This window comes from Simochromis diagramma, unplaced genomic scaffold, assembly GCF_900408965.1.
Source record: "Simochromis diagramma unplaced genomic scaffold, fSimDia1.1 OVJJ01000646.1, whole genome shotgun sequence".
Classification (NCBI taxonomy): domain Eukaryota; kingdom Metazoa; phylum Chordata; class Actinopteri; order Cichliformes; family Cichlidae; genus Simochromis; species Simochromis diagramma.
In genome coordinates, this window is record NW_024387279.1 from 5959556 (window position 1) to 5978390 (window position 18835).

General features: G+C 40.1%; 2 protein-coding genes across 2 annotated transcripts; both read right to left on the bottom strand.

Annotated features, from left to right (window-relative positions):
* On the bottom strand, positions 1–3112 carry LOC120715980 (blue-sensitive opsin-like). The gene is made up of 5 exons (XM_040003306.1): positions 2621–3112; positions 1977–2145; positions 1686–1851; positions 1247–1486; positions 1–695 (listed from the first exon to the last, which is right to left on the bottom strand). Exons 1-5 carry the CDS (start codon positions 2997–2999, stop codon positions 594–596), a joined length of 1056 nt encoding a protein of 351 aa, XP_039859240.1. The 5' UTR covers positions 3000–3112; the 3' UTR covers positions 1–593.
* A 3768-nt stretch (positions 3113–6880) lies between these two features.
* LOC120715973 (blue-sensitive opsin-like) lies at positions 6881–9518 on the bottom strand. The gene is made up of 5 exons (XM_040003293.1): positions 8725–9518; positions 8441–8609; positions 8178–8343; positions 7671–7910; positions 6881–7111 (listed from the first exon to the last, which is right to left on the bottom strand). Exons 1-5 carry the CDS (start codon positions 9101–9103, stop codon positions 7010–7012), a joined length of 1056 nt encoding a protein of 351 aa, XP_039859227.1. The 5' UTR covers positions 9104–9518; the 3' UTR covers positions 6881–7009.
* Positions 9519–18835: the final 9317 nt, after the last annotated feature.

Here is an 18835-nt window from a genome sequence, read left to right on the forward strand (position 1 = left end):
TCAATAACATTGATGTGCGTTTGTGGATTTTCCTTTTACCTCAAGTATATCCTGTTGATCCCACGAGCCCATCTATGTGATGAGCTGATCCAGGAGCAGTAAATGTTGTAAATATAAGCAGCAACATTGTGTCCAGTTTATTGGTTTTCTCTTGCACTACACCACTACACATTAAAAAGATAAACAAATATATTATTTCGGGCTTCCTATAATAACTGCAGCACAATTTATCAAACATATTTACACATATTTCTATCATACTGTAAGTATTTCTGAAACCTAATATGGGTTTTCATGACCTGAATGTTATACTGAAAAAAACAACAACTAAAAACTAAACAAAACAAGATTGTTAAAATAAAATATAATGCTAAAAAGGTATGCTTTAGTATCATGTCCATCATTATGTGCAGTGATGAGCCCTTTAAAGACACAAATAGTTGCTTCATCAATGAAATTTATTTCCTTTTTGTTAAACATTTTTACTGCATAAAACTATGTATCTGTAACAATAGCAAAAATACGTTTGTCACATTATTAGCATTTCTGTGCTATGTTCAGTATGCGAGCTGTCCAAATTGGGCACGAGTAACCTATGCAGGTGCAACTTTAGAGACTTCAGTGGTGGATTGACTTGATGACTCTTCATCGTCACCTCCGCTCATTCCCAGCATCTGCCTAATACACGAGCGGAACTAAAAGAGAACAAAGAGAAAGGTTTTGGTCACTTCTTATTAATCTCTTTAGTAGTCCTTGTAAAAAGCCATCTTAGTCACATTAAAGTGTCTCAGGGGGAGATGGAGGGGACTCACAGACCACCACTCAGTGCAGCATTAGCATGTTGCCAGCAGTGATGGATAAAAGCAAAAGCTGGCACAACAAAAGTCAGCGTGATTGGAGGGCAGTAACTTATTATTTACTCCCTCTTGATGTTTTTTTTTTTTTTACATTTTCATGAAAATTGACAATAAATGAGTGTCTTCTTTTTGTTTCATGTTTATTTAGGCTCAACTGTCTGTCAGATTTTGTCTTGGAGGATGGGTCAACCCTTTTGTATTTTCTAACAGCCACCATTAGGGGGCGTCCGTGGCCGACTCAGTCACAAGCTCAAATAAAAACAAAACACAAAGCTGATGTTCCATGTTTGTTACTCTGCTTAAACTAAGCAAAGCTTCAGTTTAGTGAAATGGATGCAAATTTAGGCTTAGTTAAATTTATTTCACTTTGAGCTGCCAAAGATTTTTACCTGCTTATTGAGGAGGATGTAAATGACTGGGTTGTAGACTGTGGAGGCCTTTGAGAAACAGGAAGGAATGGTGGCCAGTCTCAGGTCGAATGGCTGCCCACGGTTATTCACAACCCAGATGGCAAAGGAGGTATATGGCATCCAGCACACCAGAAAGCCCAGCACCATAATCACCACCATCCTGGTCACTTCCTTCTCTGCCTTCTGGGTAGAGGCAGACTCTGCTTGGGCCTTTACTGCCTTTTGAGACAGATCATTTGTCAGAACCAGCATCAGACTGGAAAATTGTAAGTATAAAAATATATTTTTTCCTTCATTCCCACCCCTTCCCTGGTTTGTTTTGCCTTCTAGTATTTCTCTTTAATAAACAAAACTAAACACAACACAATCGCCCTAAACATAGGATACGACAATTGCTAACCAATGTCATATTGCCTACCGCTTTCAGCATGAACAGCAGCTGTGAGTAGCAGAAGACGATGGTGGAGAAAGGGACAGCAAAGCAGAAGCAGAAGAGGAACATCACGTAGGTTTCATTGTTAAACTTGTTGCCTGTTGTGTACCAGTCTGGGCCACAGGAACACTGCATGCCCTCTGGGATATACCTAGAAAGAGAAACAATTATTTTCCGCTGTGGTATATGTATACATATGTTATTAGCCCTAAGAGAACCATTTACATCAAGGTTAGAGCAAATGAATTATAAAGTGCTTAATCTATATGTACTCACCTGCTCCATCCAAACAGAGGTGGAAGTGCAGCGCTCAGACCGCAGACCCAAGTCAATCCACAGCATGCTATAGCATGGCTGGGCTTGAAGGCAAAGTTCCCAAGTGGCTTGCACACAACCAACCATCTTTCAAATGCTACCACAGCAAGAGACCACAGGCTAACCATACCTGCAACAGGACAAAGATAATGATAACTACGTTAATATTTAGAAACAGCAGCTGCTTTTTATATATTGGCTCACATAAGCACATAACCAACAACTTATTTAACAACAACAGTGCCTTATGTGGTATTCTTTGAAAAAAAGAACATTTTGGTGTTCAAAATAAAGTTAGCTTTATATAGTACCATACGGTATGCAATGATACTGGCACCAGTACACTGATAGCTCTATTTCTCCTACAAATAAGGACACAATATGTATTTTATGTGTCATGTGAAAAACAAATAGCTTATTCATATTATCATTATTATTATTGCAGTTCAGATTTTAAAAAAAATCCCTATTGAGAGCACTTTGGTTGACAAAAACTGGCATAGGTCAAATCTCTCACACGCATCATTTTAATTCGAGTGTAATAATATGATGCATGATGTAATCCTTTTTTCTTACTTAACAAAGTCTATAATTATGCTCCTTACCACCAAGAGTTGCTGTAAATCCTTCAATCTTGCATGCAATTGGACCAGGGAACATGTATTTAAAAGCAAAACAGATGAAGCAGGTGAAAGAGCCCACAGAGGAGACGAGGAGGTTCGCAACAGCCATGTTCACCAGGATGTAGTTTAGATGAGACCGGAGCTTCTTGTATTGGACAGTACATGCGATAGTGAGGACATTGATGATTGTGCCGGCCACCCACAAGAAGAGCATAAATGCTGACATGGAATAAAAGATCATAGGGCTTCCTAAATGGTCCTGGGGAACCAGGTATGGGCTGAAGGCTGTGATATTGTTGGTGTCCAGAGGGACGGGGATCCAGAAGTCATCTGGGAACTCAGTGGGACGATTTCCTCTCATTTTCTTAGATGGAGTTTGCGATCAAAATCTATATCTAAAGATATTAAATAAAAAAAACTTTAAAAGACTTCAAATAAACTAATCTAATTTCAAATAGTACTCAGAGATTTCATTTTTCCCTCCGTCTTATATCTGAGATGCTCGTCTGTCTGAAGCGGAGTTAACGGCGGCATTTATAGGAACTTTGATGATTGCTGAGGCTCAACATAATTGGCTAAAGGACAGGATTTAAAGCTTTCCTTGCATTCCGATAACAACATACCCTACCCAATAGCTAATACACAGATTACTATCGCATTACCAGACTTGGCAAGGATCATCTCATTACATCCTAGTGTAAGGGCAGTGTGTTTGTGAACCATATAATCTGATCTACAGGGACTTCCAAGAGGTCAGTGCATGCATCTCACCCTCAGTACTCCTTTTTTCTGGCACAATTATTTTTCACCAAGAAGGAGTAGTCAGACTTATGGAAAAAGTTTTTCTATCTGTCTCTTCATCCCTTATCTTGCTAACTACTCATCAGATCTACTTTACAGTTGGTGGTTACAGGTCCTTTGAATGAGTCATTGGTTTCTTTTTGGGGGTCTTCCCTCTATTGATTGGCAACATTATCAAACCTTTAAGATCAAATTTCTTCCCCTGCCAAGGATAGCACATTCCTCTGTGACCTCTTAATTATGTCACCACTTCAGACAGCATAGTTTATATAAACTTCCACTGCAGTGAACACCGCTCTAGGCAAAATGTTTAACCACTGACAGGTGAAGTCTGTAACACTGATAATCTTGCCAGAAACTTTCTTGAACCATTGGATTTTGGTGTTTATGTGGATGTTATTTTTGTTTGTTCCAGAACAAGCAGACCCCCCTCCCCCCAGCACTGGAAGCAGTCTGACCCAGCAGGACAATGTCCTGGAGTAGGTACTGTCACAAAAACATCTTAGGATTGGCTTGAGTTACAAAACAAAAAGTTCAAGCTGTTGACCTGGCATCCAAATTCCACAGATCTTAATCGGATGAAGCATCTGCCTGTACTTGACCTATGAGTCAGGACTGTCTTGGTATCCATCCATCCATCCATCCATCCATTGATTTTCCTCCACTTATCCAATTCTAGATTAGGAAGGTGGTGACTGGAGTCTGTCCCAGCTACAATAGGGACAGATCACCAGTCTGTGTATTGTATATATTTTATTTTCTGCCTGTAAACTCCATTTTGGCAGTTTGCATTGAGTGACAAACTTACAGACTCACTTTTAGAAGCCATGCAAAACAACACTTGCTCATCCTACTCTCAAACCTTTACTTTTACTACATAGTAAATGTTTTATACAGCTGATTTCTAGAGGTCATCAGAGGTCAACCAGCCCCCCCCCCCCCCCCCCCCCCCCCCCCCCAATAATGGAATCAAACAAAACTGGTATCATTCAACTGTGCTATGTTTGTGCTGGTTTGTGCTGTTAAAATTGTCGTTTGTGCTGCTATCATTTCAAAAATATTAATAAAATAATGTCTTGATGCATGCTCAATCATCCAGGTAAGTAAATTCCAAAAGGTTGATTCTGTTCATCTGGACATTTTCAGTGGGAGAAACGTTTTGTCACTCATCCAAGTGACTTCTTCAGTCTCAGCTGACTGCAGGTTTCCCCAACCTTATAAACAGTACATTTGCACAGCGAATTAAACTAGCACCACTGAATGAACTATGGGCTGGGGGGTTAGTTCCATGATTGTTAGTATGCAAATTCTTATGACCATTGATCAACGACTACTAATCCAATACACAGATTCTTGAATGGCCATGAGTACCATTCACAGAGAGTTGGGGAATGGCTGCAATCACAGCATTGTAAGATGGCGAAAGATGTACCCTTGGGCCCCCCTTCTCGATTCAGAGATGGTCAGCATCTTGACAGCCTGATGGACGAAGCTGTCTCTCAGTCTGCGGGTCCTGGCCCGGAGGCTCTTCAGTGTCCTTCCTGAAGGCAGCAAACTGAAGAAGCTGTTGAAGGGATGAGTGGAGTCACCTGTAATGGAGAGGACCTTCCAGATGAGGCACGTGCAGTAGATCTCCTGGGGAGGGAGGCAAGAGAGTTCCCCACAATACTCTCCGCTGCTCTCACTACCCGTTGTCATTTTTTTCCTGCAGTACCCAGTGCAGTAGTCATACCACACAGTGATGCAGCTGGTGAGGATACTCTCAACTGTGCCTCTGTAGAAGGTGCTCATAATGGGGGTTGAATCTCTTGTGCTTCTCAGTTTGTAGAGGAAGTAGAGCCGCTTCACTCACATTGTTTAGTCTCGTTATTCAGACTAATCCTTAATCACCATGTCTTGTTAAAAACCCACATTCTTCTTAAATTTTTAATGTGAGTTGACATATTTTAGGACTAGCACGCTCAGATCCCCCTTTTAAACATCTAATTCAACCCATTTACAGTGAAACTGCATTAGCTTGCACACAAAAAACAAGCACTGCTAGCCCTGCTTGCCCCAACTGAAAGACGCTGGTTGTGTCTTTCAGTTTTAGTTCAGTGGTTGTGTGATGACACTAGCTGACTAGGGAATATTAACTAAGCAGGATGGCCCATCAAAAAAAAAAAAAATCTTCCTCTCGCCCCTGGGGACGGTCTATCCTATCGGGTCCTCTACCAGAGGCCTGGGAGCTTGAGGGTCCTGCGCAGTATCTTAGCTGTTCCCTGGACTGTGATCTTCTGGACAGAGGTCTCCGATGTTGTTCCCGGGATCTGCTGGAGCCCCCTAGTGCTCCGATTACCACTGGGACCACTGATACCTTCACCCTCCACATCTTCTCAAGCTCTTCTCTGAGCTCTTGGTATTTCTCAAGTTTCTCGTGTTCCTTCTTCCTGATGTTGCTGTCATTCAGAACCGCTACATCTATCACTGTGGCCGTCTTCTTCTATTTGTCTACAACCACTATGTTCGGTTGGAGCCACCATTTTGTCTGTCTGTATCTGGAAGTCCCACTGCTCTGTCATTCTCCGCCACCCTCGTGGGCATTTTCATTTTGACCTTGGGACTTCCAGGCCATATTCTATGTTTGTTTTGGGTTGTTTTTTTTCTTTCATTTCCAAACCTATAAGGTGACAATTGATACAGGTGGACAGCTAGTTTTTGCTGCTGGTGACAGAGACCTGGCAGACCCTGTGACCCTGTCTTTGTTTGGATAAGTTGACCAAACATAGCAATTTCACTGACTTCTGGTTGAAAAGTCCTTTTGCATAAAAGTCTTTTGCGAAAAATCCCACAGCTCCCGTGATTGACGCAAGCACTTTTCTGAAGAATTCATGGTCACAGTTGTTTTTCTAGTCTTATGAAAGACAACATGATGTTAGTTAAACTGTGGTCTGAGAGTCAGAGAGGATGACAAACGAGGGTAAGGTTAAGAACAGATCTACCTAACTGAACAGTCACGTTGCAGTTACATGTGTATCCGATGTCCATCAGTGTCTCAGCCATGCCCACTCCTTCACTGATCATGTCCACTTTCAAAATACCAAGATGGCTGAAGGATATGACTATGGCTCATGGTGCTTATGTGAACTACAGATTTTTATGTTATAAAACACCTTTTTGAACGATATAATATTTTGTATTTTGGTTGCATGAGAGTGACCTGAATGAAATAAGTTTAAGACAATAAGACAAAAACATTTCGCTAATAAAAGTGCAAATACATATTAATCACACGCTTAATAAATATAACATTTAAAATGATAACAAAAATACTTTTATATAGCACACTATAATATACTCTCATAGTGCACTTTTTAACAACTTCTAAGTGTTGGAGAAAAACACAGAGCAAGTGAAAACGTGTTTTCAGTCAAGCACAGAGATTCAGTAAAGATTTTGTGTCTGTTTTTTATTTGTATTTTCATTTTGCAGATTCTTCCTACTTAAATCATGACATTTTTACATATGATAAAATACATGTACATTCTTTGTAATTTACAGTTCAGAAATCAGCGAGCATTGACGTGTTGCCTAAGCAGGCCCGACTTTGGAAACTTCAGTCACCGATTGTGTTGCTGAGCTCTCCTCCTCACCTCCTCCCATCCCCATCATCGCTAACATACATGTACGGAACTGCAAGGGAAAAACATATTTGTAGATTAAATCTCCTGTGCAAAGTTATAAAGTATCATATTTTTTATGCATAAAAACAGCCCAATTATTTATAGCTTTAGGACCACAGCTAAGATATGGTACAGCCTATATAAAGTTAAGAAAATAGGTTGGTTAGTAGACTTTTGCACCAAAAACATCTTCAAAGCACGAACATCTTGCCCAAGGACACGTGTATGGACTGGAGTCGCCAGGGATCCAACAACTGACTTGTTGCTCTACCTTCTAACGGAGTCACAGCAAGGGAACTGAGCCATTGACCCCGAGATTACCCCTACCTATAACCCCTTTTATTTACATTCCTTCTAAATGGGACAAAAATTAACCAAACATGTTGTTTAAGTTGGATATAAAAGAGTCACAGTAGTGAGATACACACAGATAAAGTAGAGCATCGATTCAAAGCTCCTGCACATCAGATAACTTTAAAACATGTTGTTTGGTGTATTAAAAACCAGGAGAAGACAACCCATTTGCTTCTAAATAACTTAGTACTTACTCGGCACAGCATGTAACTGACCTGTTTATTAAAGACCACATAGATAACAGGGTTGTAGACTGCTGAAGCCTTTGAGAAACAGGACGGTATAGTCGCAAATCTCAGATCGAATGACTGCCCACGGTTGTTCACAACCCAAAGAGCAAAGGAGGCATATGGCATCCAGCACACCAAGAAGCCGAGCACCATGATCACCACCATCCTGGTCACTTCCCTCTCTGCCTTCTGGGTGGAGGCAGACTCAGCTTGGGCCTTGGCTGCCTGTTAATGTGGGATTGATCAGGGTCATGTTGGAAAGGTTACTTTGAAAAAAACCACAAGTCATGTGAATAAAAAGAAGAGTTTACGTTGTACTTTGATCTTGCAGATATTAATAATACTAAGCGTGTCAGTTTGAATGGTAAGTAGATCTGGCCTGTTAGATTTTGGCTTTGATAGGATATAAGACAGCATTTATTTAAGTATACATGTTTCTCAGCCATCAAGAGAATAATTTCAGTAGACCAAAACCATCTCATTTTGTCTCACCATTTTCAGTGTGATGAGCAGCTGGGAGTAGCAAAAGATAATCGTGGTCAAAGGAACAGCAAAGCAGAAGCAGAACAGGAACATCACATAGGACTCATTGTTGTATTTGTTGTTTGTGGTGTACCAGTCTGGCCCACATGAGCACTGTAGGCCTTCTGGAATATACCTGCAAGGAAAAGTAGAAGCACGTTGATTGTACAGTTCTACTTAAATGCATTGTGTTGCCAGCTGATTTTCTGAAGTATGTTGTGTCTGTTGCTTACCTGCTCCAGCCGAACAGTGGAGGAGCTGAGGCAAATACTGCAAAAAACCAAGTGAATGCACAGCAGGCTATAGCGTGGTCGGGCTTGAAAACAAAGTTACCGAGCGGCTTGCAAATCACAAGCCATCGCTCGAAAGCTATCACAGCAAGGGACCACAGGCTTACCATACCTGCAATGACAGGAAAATCCTTTAACTCCCTCTAGAAATCAGCATAAATAAGTCTATTAAAAGGGAGATGGGCTACAACGGATTTTTACAGTGTTGTCTGCAGCCAATGACTTACCACCGAGTGTTACCATGAAACCTTCGATCTTGCATGCTAGCGCACCAAAGATGAAATATCTGAATGAAAAAGTGCAGCAGGCAGTGAAGGAGCCCACAGTGGACACAAGAAGGTTTGCTGCTGCCAAGTTCAACAGGATGTAGTTGAGGTGGGATCGAAGTTTCTTGTATTGGATGGTGCATGCAATGGTAAGGGCGTTGATGAAAGTGCCAAAAATAAATATGAGTAACATGAAAACTGCCATGGCGTAAAAGGTGGCAGTATCCCCCAAGTGGTCCTGTGGAACCAGAAAAGGGCTAAGTGACGTGATGTTGTTTGTGTCCAGGCTGACGGGTATCCAGAAGTCTTCTGGCAGCTCCATATCACGTTTACCCTTCATTTTGCTTATTTCGAACAACGTACTCCTGCTGATGTTACGGCTCAAATTAGGTATCGCGCACGCTCTGCCAAATAATAAATTTAAGGAGCAGACATGAACGCTGTGCGGTTAGGAATTCTATCGTCTCTTGTCTTTATTGGCTCTGTGCGTCGTATTGACGTTTATAAAGGGTTTCATGACACTGATCGCTATAAAGTGGTTAATTGATTATTTAATTGACTAAGTAATTAATTGACTAATTTAATTGCCTTCATAGCTTTTCATTTTATTAACTGGTGTTAATGCTTCTGTGGTTTCCAGTTCTGTGTTGCGTGCTGTGATGCTAAATTCTGAGATTTGGTTATTTGACAGATATCTGAATTAACAAGTATTTGAATCTGGGAACAAACACAAGCATATTTGGACTTCCAAAAATCTGTGCAAACCTAGATATGTTTTTGGCATCCAAACTTGGTTAAAGAGGTTAATCCCTCTTTCCTAAGGAAGTTCCCTGCCGGTCTTCACCTGCTAATCTGGTTTCCAATCACATTATATTTGATAATCTCTTGTTAAGTGGATTACACCCTATTTTGCATGGGGATTTAACTCAAGCTTTGTGTTACCTTCTTGGCATTTTGCTGCCTTTACTGAGCTTAAGGGAGTGTCTTTGTAGCACTAGCATGCAAGATTGAAGGTTTTATGGCAACACTCTGTGGTACGATTTAAGCTGGCGGGTTAATCGCAGAATTTGCTCATTGTCGTCCCAACGATCCGATACAGAGGAGGATGTGCATAAGCATACTTAAGAGGAAGAAAGTTAGTGGAAGAAAATAGAACTATTAAACTAGCTTGCTCAACACTTTCTTATTTCTAACTTTATTTCATTTTAATGGGCAAAAAAGTTATAGACTATTTCATACAGGAAAAAAAAAACTGCATAACCTCAGCAATTTGGTGTGTATGTGAATATTAACAAAATACAGCTATGATATGCAGCCAGTCAGCAGCAGTTTATAAAAAATCAACCTAATCACATGCATTTCCACTCGAAGCAGGTCCAACTTATGTTGAGGAGTCTTCATCCTTATTTCTGCTCATCCTCAGCATCTTTATTTAGTTTTTTTTTAATATTGAAAAAAAGATGTTGATAAAAATTTGTTTCTATAGTTTATTTATATAAGCTGCTGTTTTCCTGATGCATTGCAGCTGCTTTAATAAGACATTTTAATTTAAACCTGTTTGTTAGTTTATATTATTTTTGAGATCTTTTAATTATGGAAAGGAACACTAGGGACTTCTACAGACAGCAAGTTTCCAGAATGTGGAGACACGTGATGTCCATGCTGTTCTTTTGTGCTTGCCAAAAATTGGCAGGAGATCCTAAAGATCTGTTTATCAAGGACAACATGGACAACTAGGTTAAAGACTGCAGGGGATCTTGGAAAAGACAGACACTATAGAAGCAAGTCTCAAATCAAAAGACTGATGGTGGTTGTTCACAAGTACAAAAGCAAAGCTGGGATGTATCATGTCAGGAAGCCCAGCACAAAGATCAACACCATCCTGGTCACCTTGTTGTTGGGCTTCAGGGTGGACGCAGATCCAGCTTGGGTCTTTGCTGCCTGTTAAGTAAGAAAACAAGATGACTTACATGGCTTCTGCATGTTCAGCAAGTCACTCATCTGCTTGTTTCATTACAGAAAATTAACCTTTGCATAGTATGTAGTATGTGTGATTTTGTCCACATCCACAGGAATGGGGCAGTTTTTGTGTGATGTTTAGTGCAGCATCTATTGTAGGTGTGCTGGAGTAAAGCAGCAGAGGGAGTGGGAATACATTTACAGGCCTGTCAAACATTTAAATACTTAATTAATTCAATGATTAAACAATTATTTATTCATTAAGTAAGCGACAGCATTAAGAGGGTTGTGGGTTTGAAACTGCATGGGGCCTTCCTCTGTGGAATTGTTCTTACTGTGCATGTAAGGCTTTTCTCAGGAAGTTCACCCCATATAACAAAAACCTATATGACAAGTTAATTAGTAGGTCTTAATTGGAATTTTATGTAACTTTGATCTTGTCACTCTGTGAAGTTGGCAGTCACCCTGTCCAGGCTGTACTCTGCCTCTCACAGTATCAGCTGACTTGACCCCTATGACTGTAACTGGATGTATTGATGGATTTATCCAGAAAAGGAAAAAGCAACTCCTCCAGGAATATCACCAGAAGCAAGAAATATAAAAATGAAAAATTAGAAGCCAATATATGTTTTTAGGGTATGCTCAACATAATGAACATGAAGTAATGGCCATCTACTGACAAACATGTTTCCACAGATAAGCAAACATGTTAGCGAGTGCCAATGTACAAGATGGTTCAATTAGCTCCACTATAGAGGGAAGGACACTGTTTTGGGATCTGCTAATCCAGGTACCAACGCTATTACGACAGCAAATCACATTCAGTCTGATCTTGATTAACCTGCTTGCTGTTAGTATTAGGATGGATGATCTTGACCTTCATTATCGTATCAGGCTCAAGAAAGGATTATCCGATGTAGAGGATGGATCTCTGCAGACGGCAGAGTTTGGGCATTTTTTTCCACTTCAGGACAAAATACAGCAGGACAGATATAATGTTGATAGTCTCTTTATGACAAGTAGGTGAAGAAAGTGGGGAATATTGTCTTTGTGAGTTCTACTGTGGAAATGCACACTCACTGTAAGAAACAACAACAACAAAGAAACTGTGTAATTTAACAGTGTTTTCCTATTAATTCTCCAGGAATTTAAATATATTAAATATCAACAAAATTACAAATATAGACTGTGGACTTACAAGTCAAACCTGTAACTGTGAATGACGATTTTTTTTTCCACATAGAAACACTATAAAGGAAAGACTATTCACAAATTCAGCTCGATTTCAGAAATATATAATTGTTTTAATGCTGTAAATACTGTACATATATGACATTTGATGCAATGAGTGAAAATTAATAGCAAAGGAAGTCAAAGTATAGGTTCTGAAATTTTGCATACATTTGTTTATTATTTAGCAGATATCTTGTGTAATTATAAAGCTTTTACAGTAAAATAATGCTTTAGCTGTTAAAGCTGTAAGTTCCTAAACAGTAACAAGTAAACCCGCAATCTCATTATTGTAAAAGGACATTTGGACCAACCTTAAATCAGACAACTAATGCCAGAGTTTCACAAAGACTTGACCCAGACTGCTGTCTTTATTTGACAGATGTTGTTGTGAATGTGAATGACACATACAGTACAAGTACATATGAGAAGTCTAAGGACTGTCTGCTGTACATGTGTTTATTATAAAGTAGTATATGTATATTTTTTTAAAAATAAAATGAATCAAAAATAGGTCATAAACACATTTAGTGTACATGTTGGTGGTTAGCACCCTGCCATCATCTCTGCACATCCTCCACCTGTGCCTTCAACACAAACACCTCTTATGCCCACCCAGCTCAGCCTGCTCTGGCCTGTGACGGTTCAGTTTTGGACCTTAAATAATAAAAGCATTGAGAACATTAAAAAAAAGTATCCTACTTTGAAATGGCTCCCTAGACTGCTGTCATTTCCTTATGAGGCATTTTATTTGGAGCAATGCCATTGTAATGAGCTTCTGCCAGCAATAAAGAAATAATATCAGTCTCCACCAGGTGGCATGCCATCCAGCTTCAGACTACCATACAAACCCACCAATCCATCCTCTCGAAATTTAGCGTATGAGAGGTCCAGAATTATTTGCGTAGATGTCTTCTACCCCTAGATTCTTTACTTGGGACAATAACATGAAGTGAGGTAAATGGTTGTCTGTCTCTCTGTGTTTGCCCTGCAACACATTAGTGATCTGTCCAGAGGGTATCCTACCTTTTCCCAGTGTGAGCTGGATAGGCTTCAGCCCCTGCAACCTTAAATTCAAACCAAAGAAGATGGATGGATATTATTGGCAGGTGATAGACGTACATTTAGGCAGTTACCATTCAAAACAGAAGGCACAAAAGTAGCCTGTTAAGAAACAGAATGGATAATTCCTTTGTCCAGACTCTTTCATCTGCAACAAGGTAAACCTAAAAGATGTGTTTTGACTCAAAAGTGATCCTCAGTCCATTGCATTCCAGTCTGAGATTAACTGATTTTTGTATTTTCCCATAAATAATAATAATAAAAAATCTCACCGCCTATTGAAAAGGTGGAAATGGTGCATACAAACTCACCAGACTGCAAGAAATGTAGTGGCTGTAATAAAAGTAACTGGGTTTATTCCACCCCAATACCTAAATGAAACCAGCGCCCATGTTTGCATTTTCTTTGTCACTGTTGTAATTTTCCATCAGGTTAACATGGCTTTGTGTGTGATTAAGAAAGCAATTAAGATAACATCCATTTAGAACAGAGGGTAAATGTAAGACCATCAAGGATGTGACGCTGTTCTTGTCACTGTGTTACTGTGTTTGTACACTGGTGTGACCCTCTGTGCAAGTCCCTAAAATGAAGTATTTGGTAGAAAAAAAAGAAAACATTTAGGTACATGTTCTGAAGATGCTCAGTGAAGATCTGTGGACGATCACAGGATGTGTGAACAAAAAACTAAATGATGTGCAATCTGGTACATGATGTTTTCTTTTTAAATAACAAAATGCATACAACTCCTACTTTACAACCTTGCTCATCATTTGTGACAACTCTGTGCTGTGACAAATCAACCCTTTACAAGATTATTTACCTTTAGAATTCCTGAATATAAGTTTATAAAGCCAAACAACCTCACAGATGTGGGCACAATATGAATATGAATGAGTCAGACAGCCTGCTGTAGTGGTAGGAGGGAAAAAAAATCCCTTCTCAAAATCCCGCTTTTATAATCCTTGATCCATGTCACTTGAGTGACATCATGATCTCTTTAGGGTTTGAAAGCTCAGCTCTCCTGCCATTATCTAAGACTCTTAATGAGTGTAAACAATTACTGGCATCTGAGCACCACTGACCTTGCTCAGTCTGCTGTACTCATCCAGGTGAGCACATGTATGAGAAACATGGACAGTATGTCAGTATGTACTATAAAAAATATATATGTGCTGTGTTTTCGTGACCCAATCTGGTTAAAATCTAAACATGACAATAATAATAATGATAATAAAAAATACAGTGACACTGATCAAGATTTTTCACAGTACAGCATGTATAGACATCACTCAGCAAGACGTGAACAAGAGTGTTTTTCCAAGTGTTCCGTGATCTCTGCTATTTCCTTTGTTTTCGTTCTTTAGGCAGAGGTCGTGCTTGGCTTTCTAGGAAGCTTTCATCCTTTTATCTCATCATTATCGTCATGACGGCCCTAACGAGTTTCCAATCTGTCTGTTGAGACTTCCGAGACATAATCCCTTTTCTGCGGCATGCATGAAATGTCCACTGAAATGGCTTTACCATTGTAGTTTCTTTCTTTCTAGTTTTTTCTAAATAAAAACAACCTTGACCAAACACAAAATGAGGAATAGTTATTCTTTAGTTTTCTGCATCAATGGCAATTTTCTTCATTTTAGGTTTGATCAGAAAAACAAAGGGCCCTATTTGAGTGTGCAGCTGTAGTTGGACCTTATAGCCTATTTGATGGTCATTTCCAGCGTTGTGCAAAAGTCGTGAATCATCCTTCATTTCTTTATATTCTGATGGGCTTGAAATTCAATGGCATGACTTTATTTATTCTTCAAAACACTGTGAACTTTCCTAGGCAGGTTTTCTTGTGATTTCTTTAAGAAGTCTTCAGGAATCGTTCTCCGGGCTTCGTGAAGGACATTCAAAGCTTTTCTTTGGATGTTGGCGTCCTTTTGTTCTGTTCAATAATGTTGAGCTCCACACTCTGGGGAGGTCAATCCATGACTGTTGGTGTTTCACTGTGTTTTTTCTATCCAGGTATGGTTTTACTACGCTGGCAGTGCGTTTGGGATCATCATCCTGAAAAAATCTGAAAAAAATTCTTTCCAGAGGGTAAGGTCTCTATATTGCATAATGGATCAAAATCTGATGGAACATTTCTTTGTTCATAATTAGATCAGTCTTGACAAATCCCCAACACCACTGGCTGAAATACAGCCCCACACTGTGATAGAGCCTTTTTTCGTTATGCGTAGACACAACATTGCTTCATTTTTTGAGTTAGGTGCAATTTTTTATGCTTGAATAATTGATAGGTTCGTGTTAAGCGAGTTAACAAACAATCAACTGGCTCCTTGGAAATAAAATACAAGTAAATGGAGGCTGGCTCAAGACAGTCATGTATATAAAAGTGGCTTGGTTTTTAATTTGTTTGTTCTTCTTTTCTTTTAAAAAAAAAAAAAGTTCTTTATATGACAGCAGTGAGTTAAACGCGTATATAAATCACAGCACTAAAACCTGTGCTGAACAGCTGGCTCCCATCTTTACTCTGACTGAATGACTACAGACCTGTCGCCTTGACGTCTGTGGTCATGAAATCCTTTGAACGACTGGTGCTAGCCCATCTGAAGGACATTACAGGCCACCAGCTGGACCCTCTGCAGTTTGCCTACCGGGCAAACAGGTCGGTGGATGATGCAGTGAACATGGGGCTGCATTACATCCTGCAACACCTCGACTGCCCGGGAACTTATGCCAGGGTCCTGTTTGTGGACTTTAGTTCGGCTTTTAACACCATCGTGCCTGAACTTCTCTCTTCCAAACTCTCCCAGCTCAGCGTGTCACCAGCTACCTGTCAGTGGATCACCAGCTTCCTGACAGATAGAAAGCAACAAGTGAGGCTGGGGGAGATCACCTCTGAAACTCGGTCCCTCAGTATTGGTGCCCCTCAAGGATGTGTCCTCTCACCATTACTGTTCTCCCTCTACACTAATGACTGCACCTCCAAGAACTCGGCTGTTAAACTCCTAAAGTTTGCAGATGACACCACCGTCATTGGCCTCATTCAGGATGGTGATGAGTCTGCATACCGGCAGGAAGTTGAGCGGCTGGTACTCTGGTGCAGTCAGCACAATCTGGAGCTGAACACTCTTAAAACTGTAGAGATGACAGTGGACTTCAGGAAACATCCCTCAACTCTGCTCCCCCTCACCATATCAGGCAGCTGTGTGTCGACTGTGAAGACCTTCAAGTTCCTGGGTACCACCATCTCCCAGGACCTGAAGTGGGAGACCAACACCAACTCCATCTTCAAAAAGACCCAGCAGAGGATGTACTTCCTGAGACAACTGGGGGAGTACAGTCGACACAGGAGCTGCTGATCCAGTTCTACACTGCGGTCATTGAGTCTGTCTTGTGCTCCTCCATCACAGTTTGTTATGGAGCAGCCACTAAACAGGACAGGAACAGACTGCAGCGGACTGTACGGGCAGCAGAAAGGATCATTGGCGCCCCCTGCCCTCCATCCAGGATCTGTACCTCTCAAGAACCAGGAAACGGGCAGGGAAAATCATCACAGACCCCTCACACCCTGCACACAGACTTTTTGATCTGCTGCCCTCTGGCAGACGGTACAGAAGCCTGCAGACCAGGACCACCCGACACAGGAACAGTTTCTTTCCCCTCGCCATCTCCCTTCTAAACAGTTGACCTGTCAGACTGCTCCCACTGCCAGACTGCAACTGCACCTTATGTACATTCTGTAGTATTCATTCCACCTCATTTCATTTCTGTATTTTATGTATATAAGTTTAGATTAGTTATTTATAGTTGGTTTACACAGCTTTGTGTATGTATGTGTATGCATGTGTAATGTATATATAGACACGTGTGTGTGTGTGTGTGTGTGTGTGTGTGTGTGTGTGTGTGTGTGTGTGTGTGTGTGATTTACATTGCTGTGCTTGAGTATGTGTCTGCACATATACTTGGCCAATAAACACGATTCTGATTCTGACAAGCACGCAAACCTCCGTCTTTCTGCCTGTTACAAATAAACTGCCTGTTACAAATAAACACAGTTTATATGTGTACATGTTTATTTGTACATGTACATGTGTACAGTTTTGTTTAATGTTGTACACAGACAGACAAAAGGCACTGAAAAGTCACCTCACCTCATCTTGATGGAGGAAGAAAATCAGTAGTGTAAGTCTGCCATCTAATGGACTAACATAGTGCTGCAACAAAGGGCAGCTACTTTTCATATCATGAAATATGTTTTTTTTTTCTTTATTATTGGCCTTCTTTAGGAAGAAGGTCAGGTTCAGGTACTCAGAACCTAAAGTCTTTAAGGTGCATGTAAGCACCCCACATGCAGCAGAAATAAAGCTGTAGTGTAAAAAGAGACAGATTGAATTACTGCCAACCAGCTAATGGATGATAAAGTAGTCTGGCAATAATAATTTAAAAAAATGTTTGCGCAGACTTTTTGAAGAAGAAGAAAAAGAAGAAGTCCTGGCCTACTGCTGAGGATAGCTTTGCAGTCCATCAGAACATGCAATGACTGTTTAAGCCACATTAACTTATCATCTTCGCAGCAACGAATTCAACCTGCAAAAAGTCAGAATTATGCTAATACTCGCTCACCTTTTTCTCTTGATGGTTACCCGGATATCTGGCACTAGTCTGCCAAACTAAAATGCTTGAACCACACTTATTTCTTTATATTTTGCTTCCAAGTAGCCAGACTTTCTACATCTGGCAGTGACTTTTTTGTCACACTGCCAGCACAGTAAAAGCACACCTGGATAGATAAACACAGAATACAACACTATCAGTTATTGAAGCAGTGTGTGATTATTAAAAGAGAACAAAGGGCAGCCATGGTCCAAAAAAGGAGCTTTGAATGTTCTTCAAATAGCCTGGAAGTACTATTCCTGAAGGCTACGCAATGAAATGACAGGAAAGCTTGCCTAAGAGAGTTAAGGCTGTGTTAAATAATAAAGCTTGTCATCTGAAATATTGACTTTTAAGCTTGGTAGAATTGAAAAAAAAAATTTTTGCCTTTAAAAAAAAAAAGTATTTCCAAAAATACATGTTTCTGTATGGATTTACCATTTTCCTAACAAGATATAAATAAATGAATAGTATCTCAAGATTTTGACAAAGTACTGTGTATATATGTTGTGTTTTAAATCTGACTTGCTCTAAATATGATGTGATCTGTTTTGCAGTATTGGTCATAATGTACAATCATTTCTTTATTTGTTGTCTCGGTCATAAACCGAAATACTTTTTAACTATATGTTTTATTTCGCTACCTGGAGCGTACATTTTACACTTTAGAGCATTTACTTGTCTTTTAGGTTGACATCAAAGAATATGGCTGAACATCCATCCGTCCATCATCCATCCATTGTCTTCCGCTTATCCTACGGCTGAACATATTGATGTCAAAACCAGGGACGCTTTTTTTAATGTTGAAGCCATTGTAGTAGAGTATTTGTATCAGTGGAGGGCGCTCTAAAGGGGGACGTGGGCGTGTCAACATTAATATGTGCGAGCGCAAAGTCTGTAAATTGTTGCTCGTGCGCTGTTGTCGAGAATTTGTGGGCATATACAAGTAGGTTTAGAGGGGAATAAAATCAGAATTGCATACAAAATTAAAATAAAAGGAGGTTCGGTACGGGTGTCGCCATCTTTAGTAAGGGACAATAACCCAACTCCTATAACACAACTTGTTGTAATTCGCGCAAAGTCGTAACGTGTTTACTTTAAATCGATTTGCAGTGTTCCTAAAAGTACACTGGTACTTACTGCACGATTCGCACACAAAGATTGACAAAAATAAAAA